The sequence below is a fragment of the Corvus hawaiiensis genome, chromosome 10 (genome assembly GCF_020740725.1).
Source record: "Corvus hawaiiensis isolate bCorHaw1 chromosome 10, bCorHaw1.pri.cur, whole genome shotgun sequence".
Lineage (NCBI taxonomy): Eukaryota > Metazoa > Chordata > Aves > Passeriformes > Corvidae > Corvus > Corvus hawaiiensis.
Genome location: NC_063222.1, coordinates 7,794,038 through 7,817,162, shown reverse-complemented (window position 1 = coordinate 7,817,162; position 23,125 = coordinate 7,794,038). Strand labels below are relative to the sequence as shown.

Below are 23,125 nucleotides of genomic sequence, written 5' to 3'. Positions count from 1 at the left end.
ACAAACACTTTTTCAAACCATCTCTCATGCCTGATTTTCCCTGCTCACCTTCCATTCTGCTTTTGCAAACATCCATTTATCTTCCTAAAACATATCTTGAACTGAAGAAATTTTTATTTTTTTCAAATACTCATTGCTTAAATTTTCTCCCCAAATTAGTCTTCTTCATTGTACACTGAACACAAGTTAGTGGCAGAGCACTCAGCTTCAAGTCCACCTGGCTGTCAAAAGGTGCAATTAAAGTTAACTTCTCCCTTTACCACACATGAAGTTGCAAGCTAAGTGTAAGCAATGAACACACAAACTCTTGCAAAACTTGGAGACACAAACATCCTCATGCATCCCTTCTGCAGAGGTGACATCCTGGAGGATAAGGAGCAGCAGGAGCCACCTACAGAGGGAAGTATTTCATAGGACTTGGGTGAAAGATGAGACGTGCCAAGTCTGGCCCCTACAAGGGCTCCTTCCTCTCTCAGTGGGGATGGCGTGAGGGTGCTGTGTTTGCAACCCTCTGGAACAATCCCCTGGAAGATGCCTTGCACACGCACCGCCAAACAGCAGGTAAGTTGTGCATGACATGATCTGAGCAGTATCAATCCCAAGAGACACCAGATCCCCCTCCAGTGTGTTACCTGGATGACCAGTCACAGTCCTGTGTATTGAAGCCATTTTCCATACCTTTCACAAGACAAGGCTGTTAAGCAGCTCACTGAGTTTCAGTCAAAAAGAGAAGCAACTGTTTGCTTAGAGCTGCGAGACACAATTTTACTTTCATCTGCACTTCCAAAACTAAGCCAGAAATAAGCACATCCTCTTCCTTGCAAGTTCTGTCTCCAAAAAGGAGTCCTGATCTGTAGCTCCTTCTGGAGTGAGGCACAAAGCCAGCTGGGTCCCAGCTTGCTCCCAGCACTTCCAAGGGAACTCATGAGCCACAGGTGATGCCTTGCTGAACACAGTGACACCAGGTAACCCCACAAACTCCAACTTTCACCTCTCTTATCAATGGACAAGGACAGGAACTGAGGCATGTATAGCCATGCACACCAATTATCTGCTCCAAAATGAAGCCTGATGCTCCCATACTGTGCCTTGTATCATCACCTGATGAAAGTGCTGGAGTTTCCCTGCCAGGCTGATACAATTCACAAGTGAAATCAAACACCCACAGCTCTGGGCAAGAGCATCAGACCTCACAGAGCAGAGGAGGATGAGCCATCCTGCCTGTACCCTCACCTTCAGCTGCATGCATTGTGTTTCTCTTCAGGGAGTGCCAGCATGTATCTTTTTAACCATCACTGTTTACATACTGGTGTGTTGTCAGATCTAGTTCCCACTCACCCACTCCATTCTTCTTAGGGCAGCTAGGATGGGCATGTTGACTCAGGTGCATACAGTTTGAATTTCTGTGACTTTTTTCACCATTTTCTTTAGTGAAAGCAAACCATAAAACCCACAAGCAGCTTTGGTAGCCCAGACAATGAAAAATCTTTAAAGACAACAAAGTCCAGTGTTCCCCAGCCAGCAGCATATTGTCATTCCTGTTACATCACCCAAATACTTCCTTGTCCAACCATGAACTCCTGACAGTGGCATTTACCTCCTCTGGCTTCTGGTCCAACCATATAACCTTTTCCCACCCATGTCCCTGGCTCGCTAAAGCTGCAAAGCCAAAGAGGGGTAGAAACTGCTTCCAGCTGGAAATATTTTCCAGCTTTCCCATATAATTACAGAGCATCCTTCCCAGCACTTAGTCCTTCAGTAGCTAACTGGAAAGGGCAGTGTTGTCCCTTTTTCCCTTCCTACAGGGGCAGAAAGCTGTTCACTCTGGAAATGGCAGAGACTGCAGGAGGGATGAGGCTTTGTTACAATCTAGCTATTACTGCCCACTAACTTACACCTGGCTCTTCTAAATACCCCATTTGTCATCACTTGCAATGTATATTAGATTTGGATCTAGACAGAGAAAAAACGAAAAAAAAAGAGGGTTACCACTGACCTATTTTAAGCTCTGTCATAATTCCTGTAAAACTCTGTTTAGACTGTAAGTGAATCACATGCTGCATGTAGCTACAGCTGTTAGCATAACATTTGTAATTCCATGCCCAGTGCAAGACTATCGCCCCTAAGTAACTGAGGGTTCTGAGAGATCTGAGGAATCTGACATTTTGTCTTCTTGCAGGAGCCCTGCAGGGGGGCAGGTGGGTTTGGAACCCAAGGTGAGCATCAGGCAGACTGTGCTGGCTTCCCAGAAGCCACATACCATCCATCCATTACACAGCCTGAGCCAAGGAGGGCGGCCACTCTCCACAGAGGGGGCGTTGATGGAAAATAATGCTGTGAGAAGTTAACAGATGAAACAGCCTAGGAAAAAAGTCAGAAGCTATTTGAATCTCAACTAAACACATAGTAAGAAGGCAAATTACTGTGGCAGATACCTCCTGGATCCAAGAAACAAGGGTAGGACTGTCAAAACCCAAGACTGCAGATGGGGAGAGGATTACTGTGGCCCTCCCAAGCAACCCCTGATGGCTTTTCCTCTGTAAGCTCTCTCCGCCCCGGCAGTGAAAAGGAATGCTTTCCAAGACACAGCTGCCTTCATTGCATTCCTGTCCTCATGGAAGGTGGTGCTCCTGAGCAGTAGTGCAAGGACCTGGATCTTTTTACCTGTATGATATTTGTAAACACTGACAGATCCAGTCCATCCCAAGAAATGGGCATGCAGAAAGGCACGCTCCGAGCTGGAGGAGCAGCAGGGCAAGCGCTGAGGGCTCCCTGCAACAAGCAGGGAGCAGCTGTGCCTGCAGTGGTGCAAGGCTGGTACAAATCCCCCGAGCCATGGAGACAAGACATTTATGGTTCACCAAGGCAAAAACAGGCCAATGACTTCATAGGATTTATTCAAAACAGGAGAAGAAAAAGCTTTCTTTACAGCCCTGATGAAACACACCAGTACGGAAGACAGGGAAGGTGTTCTCACCAACACACAGAGTTTACAGAGCTACCACTTCCACCATGCCGCCACAGGAGTCCCTGGAGCAGGAAGAAGCTGCCCTTCTCAGTTCTGCCTGTGTTTTAGCATGAGAAGCAGAGCACACTCTCCCTCCCCACAACTCAAGAAGCACGGAAGTGGCAAACCTGCTCCCCACCTCTGCAGAAAAGCACACAGCAGTCAAGAGATCCCCTCTGTCGGCTTGCAGAGGGCTGGAACTCATCTAGCAGCAGCTCTGTGGCGTTTGTGTTACTGGATACAGCAAGTAGTTCACCGACAATTGCAAAGGTAGAGCAGCAGAGAGCTGGAAAAAGGCACCAACTTCCAGTGAGTTCTCCCATCTGTGCCTTGGAACATATTCCCAAAACCTTTCTGATGTAAGGGTTCTTCTGTACCAAGCCCAGCACTGTACTGGAAATGATCACTAAAATTTATTTTAAATTATTAAAAAGAAAGTAAAAAGATTAAAAAGTCTTGCAAGATTCACTGAATTATGAATTGTTTCCCTCTTCCTTTGCCAAAAATGTCACCTGAGCAGTTTCAGAAGTCTTACAATTTGGAAGGAAGTTCACAGACTGTTTATAAAATCAAATATTTTGGACTAGAAGTTTAGCTTATCATTACACAGCTTGACAGCATTTCCGTAAATCAGGCCTACTTTGAAGAGCTTCTGACTATGGGAACAAATTTTAAATGATTTTTCATGTTTCCCAATGGACCAGGGTTTTGGCTCTCACAACCCCTTTGAAGTAAACCAAATTATGTTTATCATATGATCCTGACTTGTGCAATCTCTGCTTAGAAAGCCTCTCCTGTGCCTCCCCTACACCGTCATCAGCTGAGATGAAGCCAGAGGTATCCACATGCTGCATGAGCCTGGCTCCACTGGGAGTCCATTTACTGCAGTGACTCATGCAAGTATGGCCTGGCTGTACCACAGTGAGCCTTACAGCTCAGAGAGTTGGTCAACAAAGTCCTAAGAGCAAGCCTTGCTACATGGAAGAGCTGTCAAAACACACCAGTGCTTAGACCTAACAAATCTGACAACCCTGATTTAAAAAGTGCTTTGAAAGTCAAGGAAAACTAAACACAGTAAAACCAATCCGTTAGCAATGCACTTTTCGGAAGCCAGGCAGGGTAACTTTCCCGTGAGTGTAGATGTCCTCATCTGTGCCCTGGTTCATGTGCTTCACCAAGTTCTTCTCAAACAGGAGTGGGTGGTAAGCTCCCATGGTGCAGGCATGGTCGTGAAACTTCTGGTAGTAGTGGCAAATGTCCGTCTGCCGCTTGGAAGGGAGAAACTCGTACACATCCACTTCGTCACAGAGCGTCATCATGATCACTATGCCTGGGGAGGGACAGAGAGCAGACACCCCCATGTCACACCAGAGACAGGATTAAACATTCCAGAGGGTCAGGCAGCCAGCAAGGAGCAGGCAGCTCCAAGGGGAAGGGTTTCCTTTATTAACATTCAGAGCAGAGGGGGAGAAAAGTCTGGCCAGATGGGGCTCTTTTCTGAAGCCCTCCCTTGCAAACTGTATGATCAACGTGATTTCAGCAGATTGTTTACAGAGACAGCCATGCCAAAAGGACAATTTTTAAGAGTGCTACCATTATCCGTGACCTTCATGGAAACTTGGGTGTCTGCCAAGCGTGCACTGCATTAGCTGATTGAGCAGCCCATTTCAAACCTGCTTGGATAAGCAGAGATGAGACCTTTGCATTTGTCCCACCTGCCTCTTGTGAGTGCAGGGAATATGAAAGGGACTGTGCTGGGAGACGCTTAGGGAGACAGAGCAGCCTTTGCTCTTCAGGGTCCCCGGAGCAGAGCAGTGCTGCCCTCCTGTGTCTTCTGACAGGTACAGGAAGCACCCGAGGACATCACACCAGTCAGTAAGGGCACAGCCTGCCAGCATTCTGGCCAGATCAGATGGAAGCCATAGTTACTGGCTGCTTTTCTTCTAAGTGCAAGAAATAGCAAAAATATACCAGAGAAACAGAATCAATGTGTAACATTCCAGAAAATTCATGCAGTATCTGAGACATCAGGGACCATGCACAATCTGAGGAACTGCAAGACATTAGAAGAACCTAAAGTATATTTTAAACATGTTTTCATCCACCTTTTCAAATGAAAATTTTCAATCCCAGTCAGGCCTTCCAGGGAACACAGAGCTGGAAACTGGAACTCATCTATGCCCTTGAATTTGGCAAGGTGACTTGTTTTACAAAGCAAAAAGTGAGGTAACTAGGCCCAAAGTTAAGCCCTGGAGGAACTGCTGTCTGAGTGTGTCTTTGAGTCCGTAACTCCAGTTAACAATTCTGCTGCTGAAGTCATTGATTATGCTGTTACACAGCTGCTCTACACATATCCAAGCAATGATTTAATGGGTGCTGGGCCTGGCAAAAACATGAAGCAACTCTGTTTACACAGAGACAGAAAGTGCCTCTGCCCCAGCAGTGATGGAACAGAGGTGGGAGCAGACAAAGGGCGGAAGCACAGCAGTCGGACGTTCCATGGCAAACAAGACTGTACATCTATGCCGTGATTTCAGATACATGGCAGCTTCCCCACAGGTTCACTCCTTTTTATTCAGCTGGTCATGAGATCTGCTCTCCACTAAGTAGGAAAACCTTTGCAACGGCAGAATGCAAAAATGAGTTTCTTTGCTGAGAGGCTGAATTTAGCCTGCTGACAAGCAAGATGTTGGCATGCTTAGTAAGGGGGCATATCACTGACCTTTTCAGAGCAACTATTCAGTCTGACCCTCCACAGACCCCCAGTAAGTCTACACACACACATATTTATATATAAATAATATATGGAAAAGAAACAGGCACGCCCTTAGAATTCATTTACAGTAATCAGATTTATTCGCCTGACCAGATCTGAGCCTGCAGGAGACACATCCTTCCTCTCGCACCCTGTGGGAACTGCTCTGGCACTAGAAGCTACAAATCCTAGAGACCGTCCCAGTGTTGCAGTCTGCTCTCCTGTTTCCACCTGGAACTGGGCCATGTTTCTAACTGCTGTTTCACAGACATGCTGCAAACCACTTACTTTAATACAACTGAGCTGCTACTCTGAAGACAGGAAGCTTAAATTTTGGCACAAGACAAACACTGTAAAAACAACTCTGATAAGCACCATAAATTTGTAGCTGTCTTTGAAAAAAGGCATCTTGGAGAGTTCCTGCCTGCAAACTGAACCCGAAGTTTAGAGGGCAATTATCTTACCAAGCATTCCTGATGATGGTGGATTAGGCTGAATATGCTCCAGGGAATTCTCCTGCAGAATATCCCAGAGTTGCCACTGCATTTTGGGATTCAGGATATAGAAGGGCTGCTCTGGATGTGTACTACGATATGCCTTATAGCTTTCAAAAAAGTTGTAATCTGGTTTTCTGTACCACTGCAAAACAGAAACAAGAGGTGAGATCCTTTATTTCTAACCCACTTTACTGTAACCACCAAGAAAAGAGGATGAGTGAACCTGCTGCTGCTGGGGAAAAAGATCCTGCTACACACTCTCACTCACTGTCACACTCACCTAAACATCCTCACTCACTGTCCCCTTGGGTCACTGTGGTGAGCTGACTCAGAACACAGAGCAGGGAAACCCCAAATCTCAGTTAAGGGCCATTAAATCAGATCAGCATATTTTGTAATTTCATTCTGCACTCTCCAACAGCAGACAACGTTGAGAACTCTGCCTTAAATGTTACAGACCCAGATCCTTCTCCACATTGCAATACAAAGCATCCTATTCTGCAGGCAAGTGTTCTCAGCTTAGGCTCCTGAACCAGGCTGAGCTGATTTTCATCCTTAAATTTCCTCTTTCAGTAAAAACTTGGGAATGGTTTATGTTTTCTTAAAGTCATTTTGAGATTTTTTTCCCCCCTATGCTATAAATATCCCATCCTGGTTTTACTGACTCTTAAACATAGCCCCTTGTGCCTCCTGGAGCCATGGGACCAGGCACAGAAATAAACATCAGTGAGAAAATAGGAAATGGAGGCCAAAGAAAGGAATGCAAAGACTTCTCAGTTACAACCAGAGCTTAAAATAAAAGTCAAGAATGGACTACTCACTCCTACCTGCTTCCACCATGAACCTCCAAAGCTCATCACATATCAAACAACACTCTTTTGTACTCAAAATCAAAGCAAATGCTAGAAGGATTGCACACCCACACGTGAAAGCTGACAGAGATCTTCAGAGGGTTTCCCAACCCGCTCATAATGCATCAAGTATATCCCATGGCTGACAGGTGCTTGAAACATCCAAGCATCAACCATCAGCAAATCTTAGATTAACTGTCAGAGAGAGGAAATCATCCTCTAATGAGACAACTGCTGCGGCCAGCAGTGACCTCCTCCCTGTGCCATCAGCCCACGGGAAAGTAAAGGTGGTGACCCATTATACTTGGCCTGAGGCCCTTCACAGGGATCAGGAATAGGCAAGTGTTTTCTTAGGAGCACTCATGCATGGGATACTCCTAGAAGTACACATGGATATATCCATAATAACAAAAAAGTAAACAAGAATGGCCTTAAAATGAGTGATTGCCCACATTAGGAGGAAGTGGTTTAACAGAAGCACTTCAAAGCATGTGAATCTGAATTTATTTACAAAAACCTCAGCCTTACCTCATGAATTTCTGCATGATACGGTGCTGGATCCCAGACAATTAAGATTCCAGTGTTATATAGTGGTTCCCTCAGGAACTGCTGCTCTTCAACAGTCACAAGCTTGAATAGCAACAACAAATACAATGTTATGCAGTATGCTGTCAGAATTAGCAGGCAGCCAAACAACAAAACACACCTGAAAACAGCCAGAGCCACCCCACTGCTGGTTACTGAGCACGGCCCACTGTGTGTGGCAAGGACACAGCCCCAGCAATGCCCTTCCAATGCCCAAGCCAGTCCTATCTAGCAGCAAAGGACTTCATGGAGAGTCACAATAAAAACTGCCTTTATGCTTTACAGGGCTTTCTATCCATCTCCAGTAACACACTAAGGACAGGACCCGCAGAGTGACCCAGCCTGGCTGGGGGATCCCATCACTACAACTACCAGAAGCAGGAGGGAACACCAGTTGCTGCCAGCAGTCACCAGGACAGTCCAGGCAGAGCCTAATGAAAACACACTGTTGGCTTTATCAAGAACCTTCATTTAACCCAAAATAAAAAGGCCTGCATGTGGGTGGCTTCTCCTCAGCAACAGGAACCCTGGCAGCCAGTGCTCAGCCTCCTGTGAGACCATCACTGCAAGAGATGAGAGACTACAGCACCCCCAGCCAATCCTGCCTCATGCCAAGCCCCCCATCGCCTCTATTGAGTGGGGAGGAAGCAGCTCAGGCAGGTTCAGGGTTGAGTCTCCTGAGAGCAGCAGTGAGAAGGAAAGCTTCAAGCAGAGTTGTTCTCTCTATACTCTGGACACAACCACCACTGCTTGGCACCCAAGGGTAACTCAGGTCTGCAGCAGAAAGAAAACAATCAGAATCAATTAATCTCCTGTCCTCCCCACCCAAAGCCACAACCTGTACAGGCACAGCTTGTAAACACTAATCATAAATCATAATCATAAAAATCAGCTTCCATTTGTCCTGATTTTCTCCCCAGATCTAATTATGAGCTAAGTAGTGAGTCCTTGAGCATCCTGGCTGCCTCAGAAGCCGGCTGCCTGCATGGCTGTCCCCATAACCAGAGCACAAGGATGCTGCAGCCAGCCCAGATGGGAATTATTCCAAAGGCAAAAAGAGTTTCCTCACATCTGTTCTTAACTCTATGGGATTAGGCCTTGGCCTTGACCACGTGTACTGCCTGGTTTCATTTCCTTACAGCAGCTAAAATATCTAGGCCACTGTTAGCTGGAGTGTGCAATGCTGCAGGTGTGAATATCAGCCTGCAGCCTGTGGACACCAGAGGCAAAGAGGGACACAGCAGCTGGCACCAGCCATCCCTTCAGCTGGGTACGAGTGGGATGGAGCACTGCAAAGAGACAGGGATATGGCAAGGAACACGCACACTTTATTTTCATTTCATTGTTTCTAAAGCCATGTGAGTTGGCAGAATCACACAAACCCCGAGAGAGCTGTGACAGGCACAAAAGCAAAGGGATAAGAAACCAGGAGAGGAGCACCTCCACAGCCACAAGCTGTTTGCTGTGTCCTCCCACACACTGGGGCTGGCTCTTGGTACTACCTGCTAGCTACTAGTCAACCTGTTTGCTGAAGGAATCTGGCCCCCCATTTACCTTTAGTGTCCATTTGTTGTTTAATAGTGACCTATTCTTTCTAAGTAATAAAATTCATTCAAATTGCTACATGACTTACTTGTCTTGCCCAGATTTTTGATCCTAATTAGTTAACTGATCTATTAGTTTCCTGATTTCTTCTTTAGCCAGTTCACTAGGTAGCAAGTATCTTTTTAATACAGCCCCTACCCTGGTAGTACATTTATTGCCCATATCACAATGATTTCCTCCTTTCTGGCTACCAGCAGTCAATGTCCTGTAATCTAAACATGCTCTCCTTTCCCACCACAGCCTTCCTCCATTCCATTGATGTGCTATCTCCTTTCTCTTCCTCCCTGCAGACTGTTAGTGCCAATAACAGCAAAGGCAGCCAAAGCAGAGTGCTCTCTGTGACAGCAAGAAGCCAGCCCAGGAGAACAGGAAACAAGGGCTGGGAGGAACAAGGTACTCTAGTCCTTGGTCAGCTCTGCAGAAAGGAGCTATGTCCTCCAGAATGACATTGGCACTCCCCTCACATGTACTTCAGCCCTTATTTTTGCAAGACGTAACTGCCTTCCCAGGCCCAATCAATGTCTTGTGTCAGACTGCAGGAAAACATGCCATTAAAGGCAGCAATACTGATGAACCAGTCAAGGCCTGAGAAAATAAATGAGGCAACATTAAATAAATTCTTTATTTAGAACAACTACCAAGTTTGTGGACCTACAAGCATAGCCTCAGATCTGGAGATCCCAAATTTCTTGCCTTCCTGTCAGTACCAATCCATTAATCTTTCTCTATGCACAAAGATGTGCAACATACTCCACTCTACCGTTAAAACCATCCACCCCCACGTATGTCCTAGAGACTGGCCAGCAAATTACAGAAAAATATCTTAAAATAATTATTAAGAAACTTAGGGCCACTGGCCATGCATGCCAAAGGAATATTACTCAATACAGACTAGCTTTGACAGATCAGATTCAAGAGATCCCAGTCCCTTCACTTTGGCAATAGACTGACAATTGATCAGCAGTAAGAGCCAGAATAAAAGCAGCCAAGCCCCAAACCCATTCGTTTTCCCAGTTAAAACATAAGAAAAGCCAGCCCAGAACAAGAAAAAATTACAGCTTGTCCAGCCAGTACCTGATGCCTGTAAGAGCTCTGGGCAAGGCAAGATAAAGCACAGCTCCTGCAGCGCGCTAAAACCAGAATGTGATCAGGCCACACGACTAACAAGAAGGTTTAAATGATATCACCAAGGCTAGAACAGCACTGAACCATTCAAAGTGCAAACAAAAACATGTAAGAAAACCAGGCTTCCAATCCAGTGGTCACTGAAGTTAACAGGGACTGCAGTCAGAGCTGTTCAGTTTAGAAACCTCAGATGAGAGACTCCTGCACTACTCACATGGAAAGCATCTTTTTCGCTGGTCAGCAGCCAGATCAACGCTGCCTTTTGAGTTAACTTTAGCCTCTAAAAACTGCAACAATATTGTTCTCCCTGTAACTGAAGTTTTCTAAGCTGGTGTCTCCATTCAGAGGGAACATCGCCCATGACTGCAGGCTGATCTGCATGGAGAACAGAAGCACTGTAATGATGTGGCTGTAACTACACTTGGTCCAAAGTATGAGAATCCACATGGAGAGTTATATTACAGCTGTACAACCACACACTTACCCTCCCTCCCTGTGCAGATAATACTGATAGCACATAGGTCATGGACATATTTTCTCTTCATATCACTGTAAGCTTGGCAATGAGCACATCCTCCAGAGAAAATTTGCTTAAGTGATAACACCTATCTGACATCACAAAAATACACAGAGACGGGAAAGATAAAAAAAAAACCCGCAAGATGTCAAACAGGGCACAGAAGTCAGCAGCCAAATCTGTCTGCTCAAACCAGACTGGTTCAGAAAGGACAAACTGTCCCCCTTCTGACGGGGGGTTTAATGCAGAGGAATCGAGATGCAGCAAGCAACAGTAAAGAGCATGGCAGCAAGTGAAGAGAGACCCAAGAGAAGAAAGAGGTAACAACAGCATTCACACAAGAAGCAAGAAAATCCTTTAAAAGACACACAAAATGAACTAAGGAAACTGGTTACATATTAGCCCATTGTCTCTTGCCTTTGAAGAGGATGGTCAAGCTCCTGTTGCTGTTTTGAGAAACTTCACACCTCGTTACACAGAAGCATCCATGCACTCCTCACACAAGGGCAGGTGAGAAAACTCCAGGCCTACAAATCTTAGCTTTGGGGTAAGGAAAAGAAACTGCCTTTTTGGTTGGGGATGACAAAAGATACACTTCAGCCACTCATCTCTCCCTCACTCAATTCCTCAGCCTTCATGCGCCTACAACCTCCTCCTCCTCTTGTGGGGTGAGGAGATGCTTGTACTCAGTACTGCAGTGCTGCACCAGGTCTTTTAACCAAATGACTCCTGCCCTGTTTGATATTTTACTGTCCTCCTCCATTCCCTCACCAGCACATACTACTAGGATTTCTTCTTTTCTCTGCATGTCTATACTTGAAGATTTCTCTCCTCAAAATAGGCAAACATGAAGGACAGCTCTAAGGCTCTAACAGCTCTAAGGAGGAAAGGTGCAAACACTCTGAGATGTACCTACAAGAGCAAGAGTCTCACTCTGCTGCTGGCCAAGTGGCAGACTAACTCTGCTAATGCACTGTTTCACATAGCCCTAACTCTGGAGGGTCTGCTTCACAGCCTACTGATGGCCAAAGGGAATCAGCAAAGGGACACCTTGATACCTATGAAGAGCTCTCAGAGGCAGGGGAGATTTAACTCTGTAAGCAAGGCCTTGCATTAAAGGCACTTTTTGCCATGCTCTGCAATAAGGTCCTGGACCCACCAGAGCACATCCCTCTCCTGGCTGTGCACAGGCTACAGCTTTAAAGGTGGGTCTTTTGCGAGTGTCTTCAGCCATTTAGCAGCCCTGGTTCACGTGTTATCTAGAGTCTGTACCACTGCTGGGCAGTAAAGAAACATTGTTCTTTCTTAAAAGCCAAATAAACTTTTTTCATTCTTCACACCCATCTCTGGGGCAGGCACAGCTCATCTCTTGGTGCACTCCTCCTTGCTGACCTGCATTAGCTGACCTGTGGTGTTGTTCCTGCCTCTCACTCCAAAGGCACAGCAACAGCATGAAGCTGGCCTTCCTGTGCCTCCATAGAGCCTTTGAGCAAAGACAAAACACAAATTACCCTGTGCCTGCTGTAAATCACAAGCAGGCTACTTCAAGTTTGCAAGCACATGCCAGTGTCACTCCAGTCACCTCAAATTTACCAACGGTTTCCCATTCCAAGGGGAGACATCCCCATCCTACAGCTATGTGGTAGGGACAGGAGAAATCAGATGGACAGCCCTGTTCTTCTCAGCTCCCAGACAGTGCAGCTACACAGCTCTGCCATGCTTGGCCTATTCAGCACAGGTTCCTCAGACTTACCTGGGAATTCACAAGACGAATTGTTGTCTTTTGCCCCACATCATCTTGAAAGCCCCTGACAGGAGCCCCATTGAATCGCAAGACGGCATCGTGGCTGTCTGAAAGCCAAACAGAGGGAAAACCTGTGAGCCAGCACCTGGATTTGAGTGATACCAGAGACAAGTAACATTATTCACCTGCACTTCTAATGCAACCTGGCTAATGCCTGGGTTTCAACCTAACATCTAGAAGTAGCAAGTCAGACTCTTTGGAGGAAGTTGTGGCTCAAACTTCATGATCAACACAATTTTTAAAATCTACTCTTTAAAACTACAACCCACTGTCAGGTTGGAGAGCACAACCCTAGCATTTTCTCTCCTTCCTTTTTTCAAACACTTTACCAGGAGATAGATCAATACTCAAATAATTTACCACATGGCTGGCTGCAAACTAAAAAACTAGGAAGTAGTAGAAAGCCAGTGTCCTCTCTTCCAGCCTGGAGGTTGACCAGCCCCAGAAACGTACACCAACCACAGTGGAAAGCAAAGCTGACCTCAGCCTGCCAGCATGCCTCCCACAGAAATAAAACCACTGCTGTGCCTTCAACAGACACAGCTTCTTACATGCCTTGGAATTCACTGCATTTTCCTCTGCTGGCATCACCTCTTAAGATAGCACAGCATTCCTCCAGCACTCTCCTCTGCCTTGGCACAGCCAGCCAGGCCACCCTAACGCCCTGGAGTCAGGCTGCTGCTGTGACATGCAGGGCATTTGTGCTTGTCACCCTGACATCCTGGCTTCTCCCTGCCTTGTGGCTGGATTTGGATAAGAAACCTTCCATGTGATCAGAGGGGCTGAGTTAGAGAAGCAGGGACATCTTTCCTGAATTTGCACTGAGGCCACATGATTGCAACTCACAGCTGCAGACAGGGTCTGTGAGAATTGCCAAGTTCCAGGGCAGAAGGACCTGCCTGGTGCAGAACTGGGTCTTTTTGAGATCATTTTCTTGAAAACAGGGGTGTTCTCACAAGCAATGCTGAAGGATCAGTAATCACTGGCAGCAAAGACTGATTTCTCAGCTATTTTATTCTCCTGGAGAAGTGGGTCTTCTTAAGAGCCCTTCCAAAGCACCATCCAAAAACAAGAAAGGTGATGTTTCTGGAAAAAAGTGTCTCCATGCTGAGAAGTGGCTCTGCAGTTACCACTACAGACCCTTAGCTCCACATCCTACCTTGCACCAATGCAATACAGGGTTATGATTTCCTCATATATAACTTCAGCCAGACACCAAGCATTAATATGCCCCAAGTTTGCACATTAAAAGGGTGTTTAGTGACTGCTCAGGCAGAGTAGCTGGCTTTGTCTCCAGGTGGTTGTGCTACACTTGGTATCTCTCACATCAGATTTTTCAGTGGCAATTTATAACCTTCAGTAATACCAAGAGCCCAGTAAAAGGTTGTTTACAACCCTGTGCTGCTCTGCCAGCCTCCCTTAGTTTCACTAATTGCCCATTTGATATCTTAACATGATTACACAGAACAAATAGTTCAGGGAATAATAACTCAGCAATCCATTGTGCTCATCTACACAAATACTTCATTTTAAGCTTGTAAGATTTAGTTCCTTTGTTCCTTTTCAACAACTTCCTCCAACAAAACCATGACATTTCCTACATGAAAATACATCAGACCAAAAGTGGGACAAAATTTACAGAAATACACTGAATGCTCTTGAATCCTTTAATATTCACCCTGCCCAGCTCAAGGCTGCAAGTGTCCAAACTCTACAGAAGCATCAGCAGAGTTAACTGCTTGAACAGAAAGGTGAAAGTTTGTGACCCAGGCATGAGGAACACAGGGTAGGGACACCAGCAGCCTCGGGCACACTACACAGTGACCTCACCAGCATCCACCCCTTGTGATCTGGAACAAACCAGTGCTTCAGTGTGGGGACGGGCTCAGAGAGCGGCTGTGGGAGCAATGAAAGGGCTTTGCCTGTCCGACGTACGTTCAGCTGTGCCGGAGCCAAAGCACAGCCCATTACACTTGGCTGCTCCCATACCCAATCCAGCGCTGCATGGACTGCATTCCAATGCTCCAGAACATCACCTCCCACTCTTGTGAGGGTCTCCTTCCAGAGGAACAAGCACTGCTGTCAGTAATGCTGGAGCCTAACACAGACAGAGCACAAGCCAGCTGTGCTGGGGAGGCTGTTCAACAGAAGGTCACTTCTGTGCAAACCTTTAGCTCTGAACTTCAAGAGGCACCCAAACAAGCTGAGATAGGTACTTGAAGGAAAAGTCAGGTCAAGACTTGGGAAGCCAGTTCTATCTCTCCTCAAACACTCCTAAGAAGCAGAAACAATTACATCAACCAACTCCCACCTGCAATTTGTACCAGTAGGGAATGCTGTTCTTCATTGCATATTTCATAGCACTTTAACACACTTGCAACTGCTCAACCTCACTCTAGCTCCTGCTCGCCTGCCGTGTGGACACAGAGGAGTTTGGGGGAGAACTTCTGAGCAAGTACCAGACCTAAACACTGTCTCCCACGAGGGACTATGATTCTGAAGGTTTTGCAGAAGTTTTCCATGAATGATGCATTGAAATCCATCCATCTACCTGTTTCAGAAGATGAAGGCTACCTGCAGCTTAGTGCAGGCCAAAGGGGCCTGATCTAACAGACAACTTATGAACACACCAAAGCTTGTGAACAATTTCCACGTGAGAGAAAACTCCCAGACTTTAAAACTTCTTCAGTGAAGCTACAGTTCAGCAAAGCATGAACCTTAACTGAGGTCCAAACACCAAATAATGAAGCAAGCTGAGGGAGCTGCAGGCTCCGGAGAATTTTCTGCCTGAGCTGAAGACTGAAGAGCTGGTTTCCCCAGCATGCTCTTTTTGTAAAGACACAAAACGCTCTGGCATCAAAATATGCTTCTTTATAATCCACAGTAAAAGACCAAAGCTTTGGCATTTATTAATTAATGCATTAACCTCCAGTAAATACGGTCAGAGGAGACTGCAAAGCATCATCAAACTTTGTCCAAAAAGATAAAGCTCTGTAAAGTTTTTTGATAGTCTTCTGGGCCACTCAAATTTGGCCAACTGCCTTATGGCTCAGAATGAAGCAGTGCTACTTTTGGAAAGCCTTGAGCAAGAATTACAGAATCACTGAGGCTGGAAGGGACCTCTGAAGACTGTCTGTGTCCAGCCCTCTCTCAACACACACTGCTCAGGGCTATGTCCAGGGAGTTTTTTTCCCCTTTAGCATTTTCTTTTATTTCTGCTCTGAGAAAGTCTTCCTGTATGAAAATTTTTTTGACTGTGCAATGAGCACTACACAACCCACCCCAAACCCTCTCAACAAACAAACACTTGAGGAACCAAGATTGCTCTCTGGTATCGAGTATTTGTGCGACCCTCTAGTAATGCCAATAGGATCATGAAAATCGAAAGGACTAGCTAGAATAGAGCTACCTATTACTCCCATTTCCAGCTAGACTGAAGTATTTACTGACTTTAGAAGTTTAAGGATAACATTTTAACTAATTTTAAACACCTTTTGACCACAAGAGACTTATAAGTAAGAGCATGACAGCAGGTTACTTCTATTCAGCCCAAGTTATAAAACAATGATATTTGACCTCATGCTAACAGAAAGATACCAACCTATCTCTTGTCCCAAGTGAGATGATTTCAGAGACCCTGCTGAGGACACGACAGCACAGTGACCCAGGTGTCCCACTGTTTCACTGAGGCTTTTCCCTGGCAGGTATTGATGCCATTCAGAGGTACCAAAAGGACCATCTGACCTCTGTATCATGGTCACATTGACCCTGTCACGCAGCTGGCAGAGCAACTTCTCTGGGCTGAGCTTAGCACTCCTCTTCCCGTTGTAAGTTACATTGTACTTGTTCATGGCCAGGTAGTTTTTCCTGACCTTCTGCAGCCTGGGTATGAGATTTCTGGATGAGCTGTCCTTATCCCATACCTTCACAAAGGCTGCTTTCTTGGACTTTTCAGCCGTTACAGCAGTGCTGTCTTTTACTTTGTTGGGGGTACCAAGCCACATTCTGGATATCTGCCCCAGTTCACTGGCTGCTTCATGGAAAAGGCCTTGTGATTTAACCGGGTTCCGTTTCTCTGAACTCCTGTGCCCCTGCAAATCATCATTCCTGGTCTTCAAAGGATCATAGTAGCTTCTTCTTGTTTCTCTCCACAGGCAAACTGTCAGTGCTACCAGTATCACCACAAGAACACACATTAACTTTTTCAACACGTTGATGTGAACCATAGTGTACGGTGCATCCAGATGGGACACTGGAAGCTGGCCCTGGGAAAAGGAAACAGCTCAGTCAGGGCTGCAGGCGCAGGCGTGTGCACAGGCAAAGTCATGGAGATCTGTGTGTGGGCAGCAGGAGGGGAGAGAGATGACAAAGGGGCAATTGTAAAATTTCAGGCTGTTTAAAGATCTCATTTCAAAGTCCACCACCTCAAACACCAAACAGGAAGACCTGAGCTGGCTATCAGCCATCACATGCTATGTAATGGTGATCTGAGGCCACTGCCACTCAAACCTTTTTTCTATTCCCTTGCACAAGTGACAGCCGAATTTAATCCTGCCAGTATCATACCAGCAAGCAGGGTAAGTCTCCACTTCCCTTCATCTCCCATCCCTGACAGTAAATACCCAAATCCCAACAAATGCATTTCCAGAAATGTGTTTTTACTTGACCATAGGCTTTAACACTAATGAAGCACATAGTCAAGCACAGAACTGGAAAGGAAAAAAAAAAAAAAAGCTCTGAGTTCATGAGCACCAGGAACTTCACCATCCTGGTAGTTTGGTGACTCTTCAGGGAACTGCTGCAAGTCTGCAGTGGGCTGAGTGCACTCCCAACAGCAAACCTCACTGAATAGCTACTGGAAGCCAATTAAGCCCCAGTAAGGTTTGAGGCATGTTTGGGCTCATAAATGCACTTGGATGAACATTACCCCAGGCAAGTTACCCCTAGAGAAAGCAAAGCCAGACCCTGTTGTACAAGCACTGCCTTTCCTCATTTGCACTGCCTCACACTAGCAGATACCTCCAGCTCCCATCATGTCATAAAAGGGGGAATCCAATAGGAGGACTGCTCAAAAAGCAGCTCAAACTAGGCTTATTTGGGGGGGCTGGTGCACAAAACATACACTGATGCATAAACACCTCACAAGCAGCACACAGGATTGCAGAAGACAGGACAGCATTTGCTCACTTCCCTACATGGCTGCTCCAGATGTGTCCAAAAGCATGGGAACAATATGGAGACTCCAGGTGTCCTCAGGATACAAACACATGCAGATCACTGCCATTCCCACAGAGGTACAAGCTGCAACTTCCTCACTGAGGAACCTGCTGAAAGCATATAGTGCTATGCTGGGCTGCTGAGAGATTACTGAGCTACCAACACACTACCTGTGGATAAAGCAGCAGCTCTCCAACTCAAGTCATTCTTGGCTGTTGGCAGATTTCTTCAGAGGGCTTAAGCAGGATATTCCAAAACACAACAGTTCTGTGATGTGCTGAAGAGCTCAAGAAACACCTGCAAAAAAAAGGAGGAAAAAAAGAAATCCTATTAAGGAAAAACCTCAGAGTTCTAGGGATGAGCAAGTGTTGCCTCAGATAAACCCTGTGGTCCCAAAAAAGATGTTACCAAGGCCTGAAAGGACAGCAGCAAACACATGAACACCACATGAGCATTTTAAACACTTAAATTCCCATTTGAAATCGGCATCTTCCTTCTTTGTCTGAGATCTGCTCTCAGCTAGAGCAGGAACCAACTCACAGGCTGCCCGCTCTATGGTCCCACCGGAGTGACCAGATCCACTCAAGCACTGGATATACCCATAACACACTGAAGGAAATAATCTGATGCTGCTGCTTAACACAATGAACAGAGGAAAAGAAAGAAAAAGCTAACTTTTCCTAGGGAAATATCTTACTGCCCATTCTTGAGTAATTCATGCACTCTTGCAGAGAAGACTCCCTGCTTTTTTGGAACAAGACCCATGGAAAGTTGCTTTATAAAACATATCTTAATCCATAAGTCTTCACAAAATAGATAAATGTGTTTTAGACTTTACAGTTTCACTCTACCAAGGAAATGCAGCAAGAGAAAGGGAGATTTGACAGTATTATCTGAGAAATCAAGAAAGTAGCTTGCTTTTACAGGAAGTCTGAGTCAATACAATGCCACATGAGCTAAATTACAAATGCTATCCTTTACAGGACTAAATACTAAATTATTAAAGCATCCTAACGCTGAAAACTTATATTTTAACTTTATTAAGGAACAATATTATTTTTTCACAGAGCACTCCACGATGAAAAAGCCAACATTGCTCTACCTCCAGTTCTTAAACAACAACAACAAAAAGATCCAAGAAACACAAGTGATTCCAGCTTTTATTGGAATTACTTCCCCTGTCCTGACAGACAGTATAGCTTTTCATTTCCTTAAGTACAAATGTGCTAGAAGGGCACACTGAAGTCTTTTTGAACCAGGACAGGTACAGCAGTCTGGAGAGGGGGGGCACCAGGAGGGGATGCAGGACGCCCCTGTGCTCTGTCCTGTGAGGAGTAAGCCCAAGGTTCTCCACACTGTTTATGGTTCCTCTCCTGCTGCGGTCTCTGCCAGACTCTCACTGCTGCCTCCTGCCATCCCCTCCGCAGCTGGGGACCCCGTAGGGACAACTCACTCGGGGCCTGCCTGGTGCTGTGGAGAACAGAAAGCACCACGTGAAAGCAGCTGACTGCAAAGCCATTTGCTGATGGGGAAAGCACCGCTGAGTCAGCCTCCGTGCTGTCAGGGCTCTGCTGAGCCACACACAGACAGCAACGCTTTCCAAATCGAGAGCAACACCAAAACAGAGCTGTCCAGTGTCAGCTTAGTACAAAACTCTGAGACACGCTTCGTGCAGCCCCCAGCCTGACCTTATTCACACTGTATCCCTTTGTAAGGGGCAAAGATCTGGCTTCCAGAAAACTCAACTAAGACCTTCCGTGCAGGGAGGACAGAGCCTCAAGTCTGTCTGGAGGTGCTCAGCAGCCTACCACCCTGCAGAGCAGAGCTCTTTGCTCCAGGCCCTGCACAACTCTGCTCTGCTTTTGACTTCAAAAAAGTCTTCTGAGGGGTTCCCAGGTGGAGGTGATGGCAGGCACATCTCAGTAACCATCAGCTTTTGCTTCTCACACTTGAATCATATAGAAAGGTGGCAGGTTCATTACAGTGAAACAACTTTACAGCTCTCTGCAAGTTCCTGCTGGGACACTCCTCCTGGTGCTGCACAGCACAGGATGCCTAGCAAGTCACAACACCTCCTCTCCTTTCCAGGCCACTCAAAGGCACCTGGAAAACTTGCCTTCTGCACAAATTATCCCCAACTTTGACTGTACATGCCACTGCAGTGTGAACAGTTATTTTGCTTTGATTTGTGAGCTGGCAAAGTAGACTCTGCAAGCATGTTTTAGCAGAGCCACAACACTTCAAGAAACCTTCTGTTCCCCATGGATTCTTTGCAATTCAGCTTAATTATTAATACTACTTCACATGATAGGATTTTATTTTCTCTGCACAAGCAGTGCCTAAGATGTGGTCCCTCTCAAGCATTCTGCCACCAAACCTCTTTTGTGGCAAAGGAAAGCATCTGCTCTTCCTGGCAAAGTATCATAGCCTACAAGTGGCCGCTTGTGTGTACTTCTGTCTGGCAGTGGTCAGTACAAATGTACTTTTCCAAAGATGATGGAAGCTTGCCACCTACACAAAACACAAGGTACCAGCTAGGAATATGAAGAAAGGAAAGACCAAAAAAAAAAATAATCCCCCAAACCTAGAAAAATACTTAAACAAACAGCTGTCTCCTTGAAACCCAGAACCTGACACAGCTGTAGGGTCGAGCACTGGCTGGCAGGCTAAGCCCACACAGCAAGTCCTCTGAGGGTAAATTAATCCTGTGCAGAGAACAAGTGAGGGATGTGATATCTTCAAGGCAGTCAGGGAACTACATTCTGTCCACACACCCTTATACTTAACCTTTATGGTCCAATTCTCTTGCTGGTCTCAGGTCTAACCAGCAAAGTACACAACAGTGTGAAAAGTCCTGCTGCGTCTGGCATTCCACAGGCTGCTGTCTGTCCAGGGAGCTGCAGCCAGCAACGCCACGACACAGAACACCCAGCAATCCCAATTTCCACATCCCACAGCAGATTAACCCTAAAAATGCTACCAAGTGTCCTCATCTCAAACAGCCCTTACCTGTCTCCTATAGTGTCTGACAGCCGGTACACAGACAAACCACACGAGTATGGACAAAGGTATGAACGGTTCTTCCAGGAAATGCAAACAGCTTTGCAAAAGTTGTGTCATCAGCTGTACCAATGCCAATCCTCTGCCCATGTTTAATTGGTTCTTGAAACCACTCACATTACCCTAACAGCTCAAGGCAATGAACTCTACAATTGCACACAGTGCACAGACAACCCGTCCTCTCTGTGCTTTTTCAGGCTCTGTCCCACTTGTTCCACCTCCTCCTTGCACAGCAGCTTTTCCATACTTCAGATGCTCTCGGTCAACTTCCCCAGCACCGTCAGCAGGGCGTGACATCCCTCAAGGCAGGCACAGCGGCCACCCCCGCTGAACACGCTCACGCCACATGGTCCAGCAGCAACACAATAGTGGGGCTGATTTGTACTCCTTATGAAACTTCCTCCCTTTATTTCCCTTCCTGACCACTTCTGAGCCCTGATCTCTACACAGTCTGCAATGACTTCAGGTTATTTTGCAAGCAGCACTGACTCACCGAGAGCTGACCCTAGTGCAGGGCAGGAATAAATACATCTGAAAGAGCTGTATCTTACCTCTGCTAGCAGAGGATTCCTTTGTCCCTGTGCTGCCCAGCCACCCAGAATCACCAGAACCCTCTGCAGCTGCTCGGTGTTTCCCCTGGTCCCAGCAGCCCCCCTGGAGATAAAGCCAGCCAAGCTCAGAACTCAGCCCTTCTCTCCTCTGCAGATCCGTTACCACTATTCAAGAGTGGGGATCCCAGAAAATCCCTGAGGGACTTCTGTGATGTTGTGAAACCTGACCGCTTGCTTTCCAACCTGCTAGGCAGCCACCAATCCACAACAGGAACAGTCTCATCCCATGACATCTTATAGTGGCTTTTTCTGAGGCTACTGGTGAGCAATCTCACCAAAACCTTGAAAATTCAAAGTCTCCCTCTCTCCATGTTCACAAACTTCTGAAAGTGAGAGAAGAGGAAATACGCAGATAGATTTGAAATGTGACCCTTCTTCATTAGTTCTTACATATTCTACAGGTGTTAGTTACTTTTATTATGTTTACTGGTCTGAAGAAATGGACCCTACTAGAGTCCCTCTGAAACATAACCATGCCAAACAACACCTCAAATTAAACTTAAATGATGATTTGAGAAATACAACCCCTGGGGAGGGGCATATGCAGGAATCACATCCACCTGGTCTACCACGCCTCTCCTTGGTACTGCCATTCATACATTAGCATCATTCAGCTGCAGTTTTCTTCTCTCTGATGGATGCACAAAAGCTTTTTACTTTAGCAAGTTGTTCCTCAATCTTTTTTTTTTTTAGATAATGTGATAACTATTTCATATTTAAACTCAGAGCATTTACATTTCTTTCCAGATTTCCTTCATTTATGCATTTCCATCTGCACCCACAATTATGCCATGCCTGCCCACAAAGTAGGAAAGCTTTGTTCCCAGCTTTGCTGGTGTATTTTTGAATGTTTTTATGCTGCCCTATATGAACATTTTATACTTAACTACACCTTTCTGTTCTTTTTTTTTGTACATTCTCAATGTACAAAACCCTTTCCTCCACCCAGCACCCTCTGCAAACCATCTCTGAAAAGAGCAGTGGTAGGTACCAGATGCTGAATGAGTTCCGATATAAGTGTGTGGAAAAGAGGAAAGACATGGAAGTGTAGGGCAGGAATTTTTCTGTTCAAAATAACATACTCAAGGAAACCTAAGAAGAGAAAAAATTTGGATTCAAAAAGTAACCTCAAAACCATATCTGCTCTTAAAATTCCCTATTCCTGTCCTGAGGAAAAAAATAGATATCTAAGACCCTTAACAGTATTAAACAAACTATGCTCATGCCATTTTGCAAATGAAGAAGCTCCACTTTCCACATGCTTGATACACCAAATGAAAGGTGATAAAACGTTTTCCAAGCTAAAGGTCTGTCCATCTGGAGCCAAGTTTCAGATCTCTCTGATACCTTATTTAGCCCAGCCTGTTACTTCAACTGTGTGTATCATGATTTTGTAAATATATAAGCAGGGAAGGCTTGCTTCTAGCAATTCTTGGTTTCATTCCAAAATATCACTGTGTGTGAAAATAAAACATCTGTTGAGCCATACAT

The 23,125-nt window shown here is 45.7% G+C and overlaps 1 protein-coding gene across 5 annotated transcripts in view; it reads right to left on the bottom strand.

Moving 5' to 3' along the window:
• Window positions 1-2,880: 2,880 nt before the first annotated feature.
• Window positions 2,881-23,125, bottom strand: part of ST6GAL1 (ST6 beta-galactoside alpha-2,6-sialyltransferase 1) — a 44,616-nt gene continuing 24,371 nt past the window's right edge. For 4 of the 5 annotated variants that reach the window (XM_048314064.1, XM_048314068.1, XM_048314066.1 and 1 more), the window contains 6 exons: window positions 18,134-18,260; window positions 16,348-17,011; window positions 12,696-12,793; window positions 7,639-7,740; window positions 6,227-6,401; window positions 2,881-4,337 (listed from right to left, as the gene is read on the bottom strand). In XM_048314064.1, coding sequence (XP_048170021.1) covers window positions 4,096-4,337; window positions 6,227-6,401; window positions 7,639-7,740; window positions 12,696-12,793; window positions 16,348-16,972 — 1,242 coding nt within the window. In that variant the 5' untranslated portion in view covers window positions 16,973-17,011; window positions 18,134-18,260 and the 3' untranslated portion in view covers window positions 2,881-4,095. Of the gene's footprint in view, window positions 4,338-6,226; window positions 6,402-7,638; window positions 7,741-12,695; window positions 12,794-16,347; window positions 17,012-18,133; window positions 18,261-20,972; window positions 21,078-23,125 lie in introns of those variants that run through there. The other variant, XM_048314067.1, reaches the window with a different exon arrangement.